The sequence below is a fragment of the Eutrigla gurnardus genome (genome assembly GCF_963514095.1).
Source record: "Eutrigla gurnardus genome assembly, chromosome: 5".
Taxonomy (NCBI): Eukaryota; Metazoa; Chordata; class Actinopteri; order Perciformes; family Triglidae; genus Eutrigla; species Eutrigla gurnardus.
The window spans coordinates 1,371,038-1,388,797 of NC_139919.1; the positions used below are offsets into that span (position 1 = coordinate 1,371,038).

The window sequence follows — 17,760 nt, forward strand, 5'->3', positions numbered from 1 at the left end:
AATTGAAGGCAAAACATGAGTAATTTTGTCTCTGATAGCTAAATTTTCATAAAGTCGTTACTACTAACATCTCTAGAAATACATGGCTCAGTAGAGCTGTGACTCTTTGTCAGCCTGGCTACAGTACTGAAAAGAAATCTAGGGTTGTTTTTATTTTCCTCTATTAGTAGGCTGCTCTGGCATTACGGAGAGCCTTCTTATACGTTTTAAAACTGTCTTGCCAGACTAGGCGGGATTCTTCCCGTTTGGTGGAGCGCCAGATGATTTCAAGATTACGCAATTTTTTTGTTTTAATTTACGAGTTTGGGAGTTATACCAGGAAGCTGACTTCCCATGTTTTATAGTTTTCTGTTTTAGCGGAGCAACAGAGTCGAAAGTCGTTCTCAGGAGGCTTCCAGATTCATCTATAAGAGAATTGATCTGGGAGGGACTAAGATTAACATAGAGGTCCTCCGTTTCATTAAGACATGGAAGTGGACTCAAGACTGGCAGAATTACTTCCTTAAACTTAGCTACAGCTCTATCCGATAGACACCAAGAGTAGTAGCTTTTTCCCTAGAGGAGCGAAGTCCAGTAGTAATAATTAAAAATGTAAGTAATGGTCGAATAACTAAGAATTTTGAGGAAAGATTATTAAGTTTTCAATTTCAACGCCATAAAATAAGACGAGGTTGAGAGTGTGGCTATGACAGTGAGTTGGGTTTATGTACACTCTGACTGAAGCCAATAGAATCTGGGTCATTCCGTGTCATTTCATCAAATGCCTCCCACCTGACCATCTCAGAATGTCCTGAAAAAATTCAAGTACAAAGTTGTTAATAGGACAAATCCTAAATATTAGGTCTCTACTGTCGATAGTTTTCTCATGAAACATCATTGAATGAAGGGTAGTTTAGACGTTTTTTTGCATCATGCATGCTCTGAAAAGCCATTTTATAAACAGCAATATCTGGAAAACTATCTCACCTGTGGCCTTCAAAATTTTTACAGAGTATAGCTGTTACTAATAGACAGACATGAAATATCAGGGGTGTAGCTCAATGATAACCTAGTATGTTAGGTACTTAAAATGTGGCTTGTTGAAATAAAGTAGTACATTTGAAGAGTGGCTGAGCTCCCATTTTTGCAGATAAAAGACTTCTATCAATTCTGCCTCTATCTCTGGTGTTAGCTTAAACATTCTACAAAATATGGTTTCTCTTAGATTATTAGTTTCACAGATATTAAGGCTCAAAAATGGAAGTAAACACATCTTTGCCCAACTTCAGTCATATTCCAAAAAACTGACAACACGTATCAGGTCCAAACTTACTTTTTTTTAAAGATCATATTCTTGTTAAAATCATATAAAAAAATTGTGAGGGTGTTTTGCCTCATTTTGTCGCAGTGATTTTTTAAAATCCTGATATTGGTGGGGTTTTTGTGGCCGTTTTTGGTACTACATGTCCTAACAGCCTACTTGTAAACATCACAGCAGGGCAATTCAATTGTGTTTTTTTTTACCATTTACCAAAGACTTACATGTGACTAAATGCTACTGATAAATTTAGCCTTACGAAAACATTAAAATTTAGCACAGTTGTAGTTACAGAGGGAATAAGTCCTTGGATGTGAGTTAAACATGGTGAAAGCAGCTTTTAATGTCTTAAACCATGAACAAACATAGCATAATATTGAAGACTGTACATTTTGTCATACTTTAAGTACATACATTACACCACCAAATCAAATAATCTTAATTTGAGCATAAAGATTTTACATTACAATAGAAAAGTCTCCAAAGTTTGATATTGAATAACAGTTTGTCTCTATACTCACTATGAGGGATCACACATTTATCATCTTTTAGATCCAATTCCTTCCAATTCCAATTCCATTAAAAGCTGCTTTCAGCATGTTTAACTCACATTCAAGGACTGTCTGTAACTACAACTGTGCTACATTTTAATGTTTTCGTAAGGCTAAATTTATCAGTAGCATTTAGTCACATGTAAGTCTTTGGTAAATGGTAAAAAACACAATTGAATTGCCCTGCTGTGATGTTTACTTGTAGGATATTAAGACATGCAGTACCAAAACCGGCCACAAAAACCCCACCAATATCAGGATTTTAAAAAATCACTGCGACAAAATGAGGCAAAACACCCTCCCAAATTTTTTATATGATTTTAACAAGAATATGATCTTTCAAAATAAGTAAGTTTGGACCTGATATGTGACGTCAGTTTTTTGGAATATGACTCTGAAGTTGGGCAAAGATGTGTTTACTTCCATATTTGAGCCTTAATATCTGTGAAACTAATAATCTAAGAGAAACCATATTTTGTAGAATGTTTAAGCTAACACCAGAGATAGAGGCAGAATTGATAGAAGTCTTTTATCTGCAAAAAATGGGAGCTCAGCCACTCTTCAAATGTACTACTTTATTTCAACAAGCCACATTTAAAGTACCTAACATACTAGGTTATCATTGAGCTACACCCCTGATATTTCATGTCTGGAGGCTATTAGTAACACACACTCTGTAAAAAATTTGAAGGCCACAGGTGAGATAGTTTTCCAGATATTGCTGTTTAAAAATGGCTTTTCAGAGCATGATGCCAAAAACCGTCTAAACTACCCTTCATTCAATGATGTTTCATGAGAAAACTATTGACAGTAGAGACCTAATATTTTGGATTTGTCCTATTAACAAGTGTCTCTTTGTACTTGAATTATTTCAGGACATTCTGAGATGGTCAGGTGGGAAGATTTTCAGAAATTTGATGAAATGACACGGAATGACCCATCTATTAATGAAGTAAATGCTACACTAAGGCTGATTTACAACATCCATATGGACATTAAAGTCCCCCACAATAATAACTTTATCTGATTTAAGGATTAAACTTGATAGAAACTCAGAGAATTCAGATAAGAATTCAGAATATGGACCAGGAGCACGATACACAATAACAAACAGAATTGGCTGCGTTGTTTTCCAATTTGGGTGCGAAAGGCTGAGAATCAGGCTCTCGAATGAGTTATAATTTAGTTTTGGTTTCGGATTGATTGATAGGCTTGAATCAAAAATGGCTGCAACTCCTCCTCCACGTCTGCTGCCTCGAGATATGAGTATTAATATGGCTGGGAGGACAAGCTTTGTTTAAACAAACATAGTCTTCATCACGCAGCCAGGTTTCAGTCAGGCAGAATAAATCAATATGATTATCTGATATTAAATCATTGACAAATACTGCCTTAGATGAGAATGATCTAATGTATAAGAGTCCACATTTAATTCTCTTCTTTTGTTGTACTACATCAGAAGTGCTCATTTTTATTAGGTTTTCATGTGAAATCCCTCTTCTGTTGGACTGAATTATTTTAGTTGGTTGGGGGACAGACACCGTTCTTATGTGTTGGGGATGTAGCAGGAGCAGATTTGGTTATCAACAGCTAATTATTAATGTCAATATGATTATCTATATTAATAATTATATTTAATATTATCATGATATAATCATGAATAAACGGGGCACCACCCTGGGATCAGGGAAAAGATAACCTAAAACTGTATTCAGTCTCAATATAAAAGGTTTTATACTCACATGCCAATCATCGTGATCATTGGCATAGAAGTATAAGAACAATCTAACAATTAAAAAGGCGTGAAATTCGAGCACTAGCCTTCACAACCTGCTGTTATCCAGTGACACATACACAACAAGCACAAGAGACCGCTAGTTATAATATAAGATTTATTAAAATCAGTAATAATGATCACAATCAATAACACTGCAATTAACAAAGCCTTATTACCTAACTACCTAACACACAAAACTAAGCTACAGAAGGAGAGACACACGTGGAGTGTGTCTGTGTGTGTGTGCGTATGCGTGTGTGTGTGTGTGTGTGTGTGTGTGTAGAGAGAGAGAGGGAGAGAGAGATATGGTCGGGCGCGACCACCAGATGGAGCTAATCCTCACAGCGTTCAGGGGCGGAGCCACTGACGTCAGATGGAGTAGCGAGAGGGAGAGAGAGAGAGAGAGCGAGATGGCCGGATGCAGCCACCAGATGGAGCTATTCCTCACAGCGTTCAGGGGCGGAGCCACTGACGTCAGATGGAGTAGCGAGAGAGGGAGAGAGAGAGAGGTGGAGCTATGTCCTTAGCGTCCGGAGCTGGAAACAGCTGGCGGAGGATATGTGCGGGGCGGCGAATGTGTGTGTGTTAGCGGGACACAAACAAAGAGAGGGGGAGAATGCACGTGCAATATTCTAAGGCTCAGGAGGCGTGTGGTGACGCTTACTGAGCTCGCGAATATGGCTAAGGTTTAGTCACAAACACTGTTTACAGAAATCAACCCAGCGGCGTGGGTACACAATCAGCATTCAAATACAACACGGAAAGCACCGGACTCGGTGGTCCGCGATCAGAACTTAAAACACGTTAACAAGAATTACAAGCACATCCTACACTATCAACTTATGTCTCTGCCCAGACTGATAGCCTCTTACTGGTGTCATTGCGTAGCTGCGAGTCCGTCCTGGCGATGACGGCGTTCCGTAACGCGGCGGTAGTTCGTGTGCCCCGGCGGCAGCGGGGGACGTTATGAGTCGTCTTAGTCCAGGCGAGAGCGGAGCGTGTTTCCTCTCGTTGGTCAAACTTGAATAAAGAAAACAGTTCGTGTTTCTTTCTTCCACGGACGGCAATATAATCGCGGCTTGGCGATTTAGTCAGCTTACTTCAGACATCGTCTGGTAGCTGGAAGGTAGGAACCGGCTTGGTTCCTCTTGTTGCTGCGGTGTGCTGCGGGTCGTGTCCACCTCCTGTTGGTGGAGGGGTCGCCTCCTGTGGCAACGTGGTGTTGCGATGGAAGCGCGTTGGAAGCACGTTGGAAAAACAGGAAGAGAAGAGGTGGCGCTGGTTTATATAGTTCACGGCTGCTGCCGGGGACCCCCCGTGGTATCTGTGGTTGTGTAATGGGAATTTTGGATGTTTGTACTTTATAATCAGAATATTTGTCAGGCTGACTCGATCCGCATCTCCTCATCTGACTGTTATGCTATGACGAAAATGAATGTCTGTTTGTAGATGATATGAACATGAGTGACACATTGACATAAGATAATTTCAGGACTATGACGCCTGTATTCTGTAAATCTTGACCTTGCCTGTACATCTTGTCTTTGTAAGATAGGACATGATCCGCCCTTTGGTTCCTCCTCCTTAAAAGGGAGATTGTTGTTGGACTCAGGGTCGTTCCTTCTGGGTCTGATCCTTTGTATCAGAAGGCAAGGGGTGAACCTCCTCTGCAGATCGAGAATACTTAGTGGAATAAACCTCGGAGAAAGAGCTGATCCTGGTTGTTGATCTTTATTGGGCAGATTCATTTTTCCACAACAATTGTCAGCCAATAGGGATCCAGTTGTGTGACGTTGCACTTCTCACCTAGGTGAGACATGAAAATAAAATGGCGGTGTAGTTTTTAATCCCCTTTGTCCCTTTGTTCTGGTCGCATGTGTAGGCTTTTGTAGGCCGCATTGTGTAGTCCTAATCGGGAGGTCCCAACATATGTGATTGTGGTTTTGGGTGGGTGACTGCTCTAATGGAGGTGCAAAGAAGTGTGAAAGACTGCAACTCTGCTTCCTGGTCTCAACACTGGTTTGTCATGTTTTAGGACTACCAATGAAATCAGCGATGTTTCTAGATAGGAGAGCGGCTCCATCCAAAGTGGGGTTGATGCCATCTCTCCTGATCAGACCAGGTTTTCCCCAGAAAGGCTGCCAATTATTAACGAAGCCCACATGGTTATCTGGACACCACCTCGACAGCCAGCGGTGGAAAGATGAAATGCGGCTATACATGTCATCACTAGTAAAGTTTGGCAGGGGACCAGAGAAAACTACGGAGTCTGTGAAAAGGCTGCTTTTCCCCCCCTTTTCACCTGGTCAAGTTCCCAGCTTTAATAGTGTTTGGTGTGTGGCTACACCACATTTGGTGGTCTCTACAAGACATGGGTGAAGCCCGCTCGTAAGACTGTGGAAGAAGTAGAAGTCCTGATCTTGGAGCAGTGTCTTTGCACCCTGTCTTCGAAGTAAGAGTGTGGGTGAAGGAACATAATCCTGAAAATGGCCAGAGAGCTGCCCTACTGGTGGAGGCATATCTGTCTGCACGGAGGGGACCGAAAGTCTTCCGTCAGGAAAAGAACCCTCGGCCAACCACACTCAGAAGTAAGTCTGTGGGGTTTGGTGGGGGTGGTCCCAACTTTCATGAGGAGAGCAGACGTGTGTAAGGTTTCCAGGGGGAACAGCAGGAAAGAAAGACAGAGGTCTTTCTGCTGGGGGGTTTAGCTCAGGAGGTAGAGTGGGTTGGCTGGCAACCGCAAGATTGCCGGTTCGATCCCCGGCTCCTCCTAGCTGAGTGCCTGGCGTCCCTGAGCAAGACACCTCACCCTAATTGCTCCCGACGAGCTGGCTGTCGCCCTGCATGGTTGACATGGGTGAATGTCAGTCATTCCTGTAAAGTGATTTGGATAAAAGCGCTATATAAATGAGGACCATTTACAGAGGTCCCCCTATTTGTTACTTTTATGGAAAGGAGGGTCACATAAAGCCTGAATGTCCAGCCCTTAAAGCTAAAGGTGCCCACACTATGTGCTGTGTTCCCAGACCCCCTCCACAGGAAGTAGCTGTTCATGAAGTTAGGGGTAAAATGCAAAATGTCAACGTTTCTATTAATGGCATACCTGCCATTGCATTATTAGATTCAGGCAGCAAACAAACTTTAGTCATGCCCTACCTGGTTCAGCAGCAGCAGATTGGGGATGGGGAGGTAGATGTCTGGTGTGTGCATGATGATAAACATCCTTACCCTACAGCACGGGTGTTTCTTGAATTCCAGGGTCAGTCATACTTCCTGGAAGTTGGGGAAGTCCCAGGTTTGAGTCATCCAGTACTGATAGGCCAAGATTTACCTATTCTTCACCAGTTACTGCAGGTGAGTAAACCAGTTTACATGGTTGTAACTCGAGCAAAAGCCACGAAGGTTACCAGCCAGTCTCCAGAGGCATGGTCAACACTTGTTGACCTGATAATACAAGCATTTATAAAAATTCAGCAAAACTTTTTCATACTCTCGTGTTAAACTCGCATGACGACAAGAGCTGGGTAAACACGGAAGTGGCGTCGGCACAGCGGTAGCGTTAACAGCAGAGGATAGAAGCTATCAGGCAAGTGTTCTTTTAAATAAACTCCTGGTGTACTTACAAACTTTCAAATCCCTCCTTTTGTGAGTACAGACCCTATGTGTACTACTGCAGAAGTTTGGTAACATTCCATGCATTATTAGTGGGGTAATTTACGAGATATACAAGATGTACCATTGCGCCAGTACGAAGCCATTCGGCTGATAGCCCTATCTTGACCAATGTTGACCATCGCTAAAAATGCTTCTGAGGGGGTATTTGGCTGGATGTCATGGTGGAAATTACCTAGGGTGCATTTTACTCCGAACCATCACTTTAAATGGTGATTGGTCAGCTTAGCTCACCCTATACTTACTTGGGCAGGTCGTAGGCTCCAGTGAGGTGAGACTGAAATGGTTGTGTGTCCACATGAAGAAAAGGAGAGAGGCTAGGAGGTGGCAGCTTGCCTTGGGTTGCAGTGTGTTTTTTGTTTGTTATTAATTTGCCTCTGTTTCATTTTATTTTTTGTTGAAGTTTCCTTCTGTTTTTGTAAATAAATCATTTTTTTTTTGCACGCATCCTGTTTCCAGTTTGGCTTCTTAAAGATCCTTTTTTTGAAAGAGGTTTTGGTGCACCACCTTTTTCATCCTTTGAATGAGGTGGTGACACCAGAGTTCCACATCGTTTATTGCATATTCACACACCGAGCCAACATTCATTTTAGTGACCTCCGATTAGCGTAATCGGGTGTCATTAACGCGGACGTGAATAACAATCTTACTGTATTTACGTTTATCCTTAGCCCAGGAGTTTCAATTGAGCTTCGATGTCGCCTGCTCTGGCCCCTGGGACACATTTGACTATGGTCGCTGGTGTCGCTATTTTCACGTGTCTCACTATGGAGCTGCCAATGACCAGAGTCGGCTTCTCAGCGGGTGTCGCTGAGTGAGTAAAATCGATTGGACACTGAAACATGGTGGTTAACCGTGGGCTTCGGTTTAGAACTATGCCTCCTTCCGACATTCACCCAGCCTCCAGGCTGCTTGGGGTTTGCTGGGGGACAGCTAGGAGCTGCTATGCTATGTCGGCCTGCACCAGCTACAGCTAGCGTCAGCTGGCTGGTTACAGCGCAGCTGACTTTTGGTGCAGATTGTTGGTGTGGAGCCGTGCTTCCAAATCATTTGTCCTCGCCTCCAAAGCAAAAAGTGAACTACATTTATTACATGTGCCCTTATCAGTAAAGGAGGCAGAGAAGTAGCTGAACATCAGACACACCGGGCAGGAGAGAACAGGAGGAGGAGGGGGAAAGAGGGACGCCATCGTAGCTGCTAGGCTAGCTGTTGCGCTGAAGTAGCCAACAAATAGTGTGTAAACGACTGCAAATTTAGCGAGAAGCAACTTAGAGAATGAGCGATTTGTCTGCTGAAGCAGTGATACCGTGTGTTTAAGCTTAAACTTAGCAGTAGTTAGCTGCTGAACAGGGAAACTACGTTAAATAAACAGTTAGGCTAGAGAAAAACAGCCTGTAGTGTGTATCACGGAGAAACAGGAAATGACGCAAGGTGCTTACCGTCAGAGAAGTCTAGTCTATAAAAGAGCATTTCAGTAGTGTGTGCACAAATCATTTTTCAGTTGTTTATGTGAGTTTCAGTAGTGTATAAGAGAATTTCACATTTGTTGGTGTGGGAGGTAATTCTAAATGATGTCGCTGACAGCCCCTCATAGTGTTAGCCTAGCTTAGCTGAACGCCAAAACAAGCATTTTAAAAGGTATTTGCGTATCGTCTTAACGGAAAGACTTAACAAACCATGGCTGCGTTTCAATAACAGTTTGAGTCGCCCTCGCTCACTTGCCCTCAGCCCTTGCTATGACGTCACACGGAGGCCACTTGGAGGGTGGAGGGAAAGTGGGCGGAGGGGGAGTGAAAGAGGTAAATGAAACACACCTGCCCTCGTTCACTAACAGCCCAGACAATCATGGATCAACCACACGTTGTTGGAGTAGCGCTATACTGCCTATTCCAAATTACACAAAATATGCAGAGACTCATTTCATTGAGACGAAGACGTATTCTACGCTTGATGGCAATACGTCAGCTTATATACTTACACTTGTAAACGTTGGGCTCTGCCATAACTCTGCAACAGACAGTCTAATTGCACAATTTAAGAAAATGAATTAAATTTAATTCATTTTCTACTTTCTTCTTCTTCCTTGGTGGTGAATAGACAGCAGACACTGGTGTTTGAGGTTCATTATCGCCACCGCATGGACATATTTTTCGTGCACCACTGCAATGCATTGTGGGTGATATACAGCTCTGAAGTGGCCATCGTTGTTCACTCATCACTCAGCCCTCAAGGTCGATCTCACGGAGTTCACTTCAGCTGTTCAGGGAAATGGAACAGCCCTTAAGATGGCGGCGGGGATTCCCCCGAGGGCAAGTGCTTAGGGCAAGTGAGCGAGGGCGACTCAAACTGTTATTGAAACGCAGCCCATGACTTCAGCCATTTTACTAATCGTCGTTACTTCGGTATACTCTTTATCCATGAATTGCAGTTAAATGACAATGTGTTTTTTTTTTACTTCGGAGCATAGTGACCACTTCTGTGAACCAGCTGGTGTCTGGCTTGCTATTCAGAGTGAATGCAGTTCGATGAGACTCACCAATCCCCCTCTGGGTAAAGGTATAAACTCAGACAGGACGCCGTTTAGTTTCCCGGTGTGTCTGGGACTTCACAACATGTACAAAGCAGTAATAGTGATTATTTCGTCCATGAATGACATTATTGGCGTCTACACAGAGTTAAGCCCCGCCTCCTCTCCGGCAGTACCTGCCCGGGCGACGCAAATTAACTCAATTGACACACAAATAAACACAACTGTATGATTCTGCGACCAAACTCGCGTGACAAAGTCGACGTGAAAATTCGTGTTACATTAATAGCCTACTTTGTAAACTGGCTTCATGGACTATATGATATTATTACAGTTATATTATGAAATGACATAAAGAAACATGCCTTCAATTGAAAAAGTCACAACAACAGGATTCTTTTATTGTCTTGAAATGCAAGGTTGATAACCAACATTTTCCGAAGCAGTAGGATGCAGGAGAGGTCAGGTTCAGGTCAGGACAGAGCTGCCACAGTGAATGTTCTGTTTTCTTTAGAAACGGGAGAGGAGTAAACAAGTGTATCTCCTACAAAATGACATTCCCTTACAACTAAACTGCACTCCCAGTGACCTTGTGTCATTACCTCTCTCCCCATTCTACTCTGACACTGTCCTCTCAGTCAATAATCAATAATTAATAGTTGGAAAAAAAGAAGCAAAATTGTATTGAAATGACCCAACAGGGAATAAAAGGCATTCCTGCAAAGTGAAAGTAAAGGCTCAGTGTTTGACAGTTCAGTTTGACAACCACAAGCTGCCGGGAACATCCCACGACACTTTTGATCCTTTTACACTTTTAGTGTCTTTCAGATTATTTCATGCAAAGTAAAGAATTAGAAAGGGAAGATTCTTGTCTTCTGATTGTTTTTCCGATGCCCAACCACCGATCCTGGTGCTTCAGTCTGCCATGGCTAGTGCAGGTTAGGATACTTCAGGCAGAATCTGTCGAATGTATCGTATATGGCTCGTCTGGAAATAAAACAGATATGCAATCAATTCTTAAACACCACCACAGCACAATGTAGCAGGGCAAATACTATATACACTGCTCAAAAAAATAAAGGTAACACTAAAACAACATCATGTAACTGCAGGTCGATCATATTTCTGAGATATCAGCCTGTCCAATTAGGAAGCAGCACTGATTGGGAATCCATTTCACCTGCTGTTGTGCAAATGGAACAGACCACAGGTGGAAACGAGTGGCAATAAGCAAGACATCCCTATAAAGGAATGGTTCTGCAGGTGGTGACCACAGACCATTTCTCTGTTCTCTATGCCTTTCTGGCAGATTTTTTTCTTTTTTGAATTTTGGCAGTGTTTGCACCACTAGAGGTAGCATGAGGCGGTTTCTCCAACCCACAGAAGTTGCCCAGTAAGTGCAACTCATCCAGGATGGCACATCAATGCGCACTGTGGCAAGGTTTGCTGTGTCCCCCAGCACAGTGTCAAGAGCATGGAGGAGATTCCAGGAGACAGGCCAGTACACCAGGAGACGTGGAGGGGGCCGAAGAAGGACAACAACCCAACAGCAGGACCGATATCTGCTCCTTTGTGCACGGAGGAACAGAAGGAGCACTGCCAGAGCCCTACAAAGTGACCTCCAGCAGGCCACTGATGTTCAAGTTTCAACTCAAACGGTCCGAAATCGACTCCATGAGGGTGGCTTGTGGGCCCGACATTCACAAATGGGGCCTGTGCTTGCAACCCAACACCGTGCAATGCGATTGGCATTTGCTAGAGATCACAGGGATTGGCAGATTCGCTATTGGCGCACTGTGCTCTTCACGGATGAGAGCAGGTTCACCCTGAACACATGTGACCGACGTGACAGGGTCTGGCGACGCTGCGGAGAACGTTCTGCTGCCTGAAACATCCTCCAGCATGACCGGTTTGGCGGTGGGTCAGTGATGGTCTGGGGAGGCATTTCTTTGGAAGGTCGCACATCCCTCCATGTGCTTTCTGGAGGTATACTGACTGCCATTATGTACTGGGATGAGATCCTCAGACCCATTGTGCGACCATATGCTGGTGCAGTAGGCCCTAGGTTCCTTCTAATGCATGACAATGCTAGGCCTCATGTGGCTGGAGTGTGTCAGCAGTTCCTGCATGATGAAGGCATTGATGTTATGGACTGGCCTGCCCGTTCCCCAGACCTGAATCCTATTGAGCACATCTGGGACATCATGTCTCGTTCCATCCATCAATGCCATGTTGCACCACAAAATGTCCAGGAGTTGACTGCTGCTCTGGTCCAGGTCTGGGAGGAGATCCCTCAGGAGACCATCTGTCGTCTCATCAGGAGCATGCCCAGGCATTGTACGGAGTGCATACAGGCACGTGGAGGCCACACGCACTACTGAGGATCATTTTCACATGTCTTGAAAAAATCTCCAGCCTGCGATCTGATTTTCCACTTTGATTTTCGATATGATTCTGAATCGAGACCTCCATAAGACGAGGATTTTGATTTGCCTGTAATGAACTGGAATATGTTATTCATTGAGAACTAGCATGTGGTGTTTAGGTGTTCCCTTTATTTTTTTGAGCAGCTGATGACTGACACTTGATAACTGACAGCTGGTGACTGACAGCTGGTGACTGACAGCTGATGACTGACAGCTGGTGACTGACAGCTGGTGACCGACAGCTGATGACCGACAGCTGGTGACTGACACCTGATAAATGACAGCTGGTGACTGACAGTTGATGACTGACACCTGATAACTGACCGCTGGTGACTGACAGCTGATAACCGACAGCTGGTGACTGACACCTGATAAATGACAGCTGGTGACTGACAGCTGGTGACTGACAGTTGATGACTGGCAGCTGGTGACTGACAGCTGATGACTGACAGCTGGTGACTGGCAGCTAGTGACTGACAGCTGGTGACTGACAGCTGATAAATGACAGCTGGTGACTGACAGCTGATGACTGACAGCTAATGACTGACAGCTGATGACTGACAGCTGGTGACTGACAGCTGGTGACTGACACCTGATAACTGACAATTGGTGACTGGCAGCTGATAACCGACAGCTGGTGACTGACAGCTGATGACCGACAGCTGATGACTGACAGCTGGTGACCGACAGCTGGTGACTGACAGCTGGTAACCAACAGCTGATGACCGACAGCTGGTAACCGACAGCTGGTGACTGACAGCTGGTGACTGACAGTTGATGACTGACAGCTAGTGACTGACCGCTGATAAATGACAGCTGGTGACTGACAGTTGATGACTGACAGCTGGTGACCGACAGTTGATGACTGGCAGCTGATAAATGACAGCTAGTGACTGACCGCTGATAAATGACAGCTGGTGACTGACAGCTGATGACTGACAGCTGGTGACTGACAGCTGGTGACTGACAGCTGGTGACTGACAATTGGTGACCGGCAGCTGATAACCGACAGCTGGTGACCGACAGCTGATGACCGACAGCTGATGACCGACAGCTGATGACCGACAGCTGGTGACCGACAGCTGGTGACCGACAGCTGATGACTGACAGCTGGTGACCGACAGCTGATGACCGATACCTGATAAATGACAGCTGGTGACTGACAGCTGATGACCGACAGCTGATGACTGACAGCTGGTGACTGACAGCTAATGACTGATACCTGATAAATGACAGCTGGTGACTGACAGTTGATGACTGGCACCTGATAACTGACAGCTGATGACTGACAGTTGATGACTGACAGCTGGTGACTGACAGCTGGTGACTGATACCTGATAAATGACAGCTGGTGAATGACAGCTGATGACTGACACCTGATAACTGACAGCTGATGACTGACAGTTGATGACTGACAGCTGGTGACTGACAGCTGATGACCGACAGCTGGTGACCGACAGCTGATGACTGACAGCTGATAACTGACAGCTGGTGACTGACAGCTGATGACTGACAGCTGGTGACTGACACCTGATAACTGACAGCTGGTGACTGACAGCTGATAACCGACAGCTGATGACTGAAAGCTGGTGACTGACAGCTGATAACTGACAGTTCAAGGGCCACAAGGGCCTGGGCTGCACGAGATTTCTGCCTAAAAGCCTATTAAGGCAGTTTTTTCTCGCCACTGTCGCTGTAACGCTTGCCCCTGGGTGATGTTGGGAATTTGAAATTGTGTTCACTCTTGAAATTTTGAGCGTATTCTAGTCCTGCTCAATGTGTTAAGTGTCCTGAGATGACTTCTGTCGTGATTTGACACTATAAATAAAATTGAATTGAATTGAATTGACAGCTGATGACTGACAGCTGGTGACTGACAGCTGGTGACTGACAGCTGATGACTGATACCTGATAAATGACAGCTGGTGACCGACAGCTGGTGACTGACAGCTGGTAACCAACAGCTGATGACCGACAGCTGGTAACCGACAGCTGGTGACTGACAGCTGGTGACTGACAGTTGATGACTGACAGCTGGTGACCGACAGTTGATGACTGGCAGCTAGTGACTGACAGCTGATGACTGACAGCTGGTGACTGGCAGCTGGTGACTGACAGCTGATAAATGACAGCTAGTGACTGACAGCTGATAAATGACAGCTGGTGACTGACAGCTGGTGACTGACAGCTGGTGACTGACAGCTGGTGACTGACAGCTGATGACTGATACCTGATAAATGACAGCTGGTGACCGACAGCTGGTGACTGACAGCTGGTAACCAACAGCTGATGACCGACAGCTGGTAACCGACAGCTGGTGACTGACAGCTGGTGACTGACAGTTGATGACTGGCAGCTAGTGACTGACAGCTGATGACTGACAGCTGGTGACTGGCAGCTGGTGACTGACAGCTGATAAATGACAGCTAGTGACTGACAGCTGATAAATGACAGCTGGTGACTGACAGCTGATGACTGACAGCTGGTGACTGACAGCTGATGACTGATACCTGATAAATGACAGCTGGTGACTGACAGTTGATGACTGGCACCTGATAACTGACAGCTGATGACTGACAGTTGATGACTGACAGCTGGTGACTGACAGCTGGTGACTGATACCTGATAAATGACAGCTGATGACTGACACCTGATAACTGACAGCTGATGACTGACAGTTGATGACTGACAGCTGGTGACTGACAGCTGGTGACTGACAGCTGATGACCGACAGCTGGTGACCGACAGCTGATGACTGACAGCTGATAACTGACAGCTGGTGACTGACAGCTGATGACTGACAGCTGGTGACTGACACCTGATAACTGACAGCTGGTGACTGACAGCTGATAACCGACAGCTGATGACTGAAAGCTGGTGACTGACAGCTGGTGACTGACAGCTGATAACTGACAGTTCAAGGGCCACAAGGGCCTGGGCTGCACGAGATTTCTGCCTAAAAGCCTATTAAGGCAGTTTTTTCTCGCCACTGTCGCTGTAACGCTTGCCCCTGGGTGATGTTGGGAATTTGAAATTGTGTTCACTCTTGAAATTTTGAGCGTATTCTAGTCCTGCTCAATGTGTTAAGTGTCCTGAGATGACTTCTGTTGTGATTTGACACTATAAATAAAATTGAATTGAATTGAATTGACAGCTGATGACTGACAGCTGGTGACTGACAGCTGATGACTGATAGTTGATGACTGACACCTGATAACTGACAGCTGGTGAGCTGGTGACTGACAGCTGGTGACTGACAGCTGGTGACTGACAGCTGATGACTGACAGCTGGTGACTGACAGCTGATGACTGATACCTGATAAATGACAGCTGATGACTGATACCTGATAAATGACAGCTAGTGACTGACAGCTGATGACTGGCAGCTAGTGACTGACAGCTGATGACTGACAGCTGGTGACTGACAGCTGGTGACTGACAGCTGGTGACTGACAGCTGGTGACCGACAGCTGATGACTGACAGCTGGTGACCGACAGCTGATAACTGACAGCTGGTGACTGACAGCTGATGACTGACAGCTGGTGACTGACACCTGATAACTGACAGCTGGTGACTGACAGCTGATAACCGACAGCTGATGACTGAAAGCTGGTGACTGACAGCTGATAACTGACAGTTCAAGGGCCACAAGGGCCTGGGCTGCACGAGATTTCTGCCTAAAAGCCTATTAAGGCAGTTTTTTCTCGCCACTGTCGCTGTAACGCTTGCCCCTGGGTGATGTTGGGAATTTGAAATTGTGTTCACTCTTGAAATTTTGAGCGTATTCTAGTCCTGCTCAATGTGTTAAGTGTCCTGAGATGACTTCTGTTGTGATTTGACACTATAAATAAAATTGAATTGAATTGAATTGACAGCTGATGACTGACAGCTGGTGACTGACAGCTGATGACTGATAGTTGATGACTGACACCTGATAACTGACAGCTGGTGAGCTGGTGACTGACAGCTGGTGACTGACAGCTGGTGACTGACAGCTGATGACTGACAGCTGGTGACTGACAGCTGATGACTGATACCTGATAAATGACAGCTGATGACTGATACCTGATAAATGACAGCTAGTGACTGACAGCTGATGACTGGCAGCTAGTGACTGACAGCTGATGACTGACAGCTGGTGACTGACAGCTGGTGACTGACAGCTGGTGACTGACAGCTGGTGACCGACAGCTGATGACTGACAGCTGGTGACCGACAGCTGATAAATGACAGCTGGTGACTGACAGTTGATGACTGGCAGCTAGTGACTGACAGTTGATGACTGGCAGCTAGTGACTGACAGCTGATAACTGACAGCTGGTGACTGACAGCTGATGACTGACAGCTGGTGACTGACAGCTGGTGACTGACAGCTGGTGACTGACAGCTGGTGACCGACAGCTGATGACTGACAGCTGGTGACCGACAGCTGATGACTGACAGCTGGTGACTGACAGCTGGTGACCGACAGCTGATGACTGACAGCTGGTGACTGACACCTGATAAATGACAGCTGGTGACTGACAGTTGATGACTGGCAGCTAGTGACTGACAGCTGATAACTGACAGCTGGTGACTGACAGCTGATGACTGACAGCTGGTGACTGACAGCTGGTGACTGACAGCTGGTGACTGACACCTGATAACTGACAGCTGATAACCGACAGCTGATGACTGACAGCTGGTGACTGACAGCTGGTGACTGACAGCTGATAACTGACAGCTGTTGACCGACAGCTGATGACCGACAGCTGGTGACTGACAGCTGATAACTGACAGCTGGTGACTGACAGTTCAAGGGCCACAAGGGCCTGGGCTGCACGAGATTTCTGCCTAAAAGCCTATTAAGGCAGTTTTTTCTCGCCACTGTCGCTGTAACGCTTGCCCCTGGGTGATGTTGGGAATTTGAAATTGTGTTCACTCTTGAAATTTTGAGCGTATTCTAGTCCTGCTCAATGTGTTAAGTGTCCTGAGATGACTTCTGTTGTGATTTGACACTATAAATAAAATTGAATTGAATTGAATTGACAGCTGATGACTGACAGCTGATGACTGACAGCTGGTGACTGACAGCTGGTGACTGACAGCTGATGACTGACAGCTGGTGACTGATAGTTGATGACTGACACCTGATAACTGACAGCTGGTGACTGACAGCTGATGACTGACACCTGATAACTGACAGCTGATGACTGACACCTGATAACTGACAGCTGGTGACTGACAGCTGGTGACTGACAGTTGAGGACTGACAGCTGCTGACTGACAGCTGGTGACTGACGTGGGTCTGCGGTGGAGAAACTACAATGATGGATTACAAAAACCATGAAGGCTCATAGATACTGACTGCTCTCCTAACTTGGAAGACAGACAGTCATCTGCAGACCTGTCTACCTGCCAACAGACTGTCATGATCATCACTGCTGTCTATAGTCCACCAGATTCTATGTTGGCATAGTTCTCGCCCAGCTGCATCACCCTGATGGACTTTACATCATTGCTGGAGATT

The 17,760-nt window shown here is 45.4% G+C and overlaps 1 protein-coding gene across 3 annotated transcripts in view; it reads right to left on the reverse strand.

Moving 5' to 3' along the window:
• Positions 1 to 10,190: 10,190 nt before the first annotated feature.
• The window catches only part of abhd18 (abhydrolase domain containing 18), an 85,149-nt gene continuing 77,579 nt past the window's right edge, over positions 10,191 to 17,760 (reverse strand). For all 3 annotated transcript variants that reach the window (XR_014597132.1, XM_084009564.1, XM_084009563.1), the window contains one exon: positions 10,191 to 10,811. Coding sequence is in view for 2 of the 3 variants with exons in the window: in XM_084009564.1 (XP_083865690.1) it covers positions 10,754 to 10,811 (58 nt within the window). In the remaining variant the exon portion in view is untranslated. The remainder of the gene's footprint in view (positions 10,812 to 17,760) is intronic.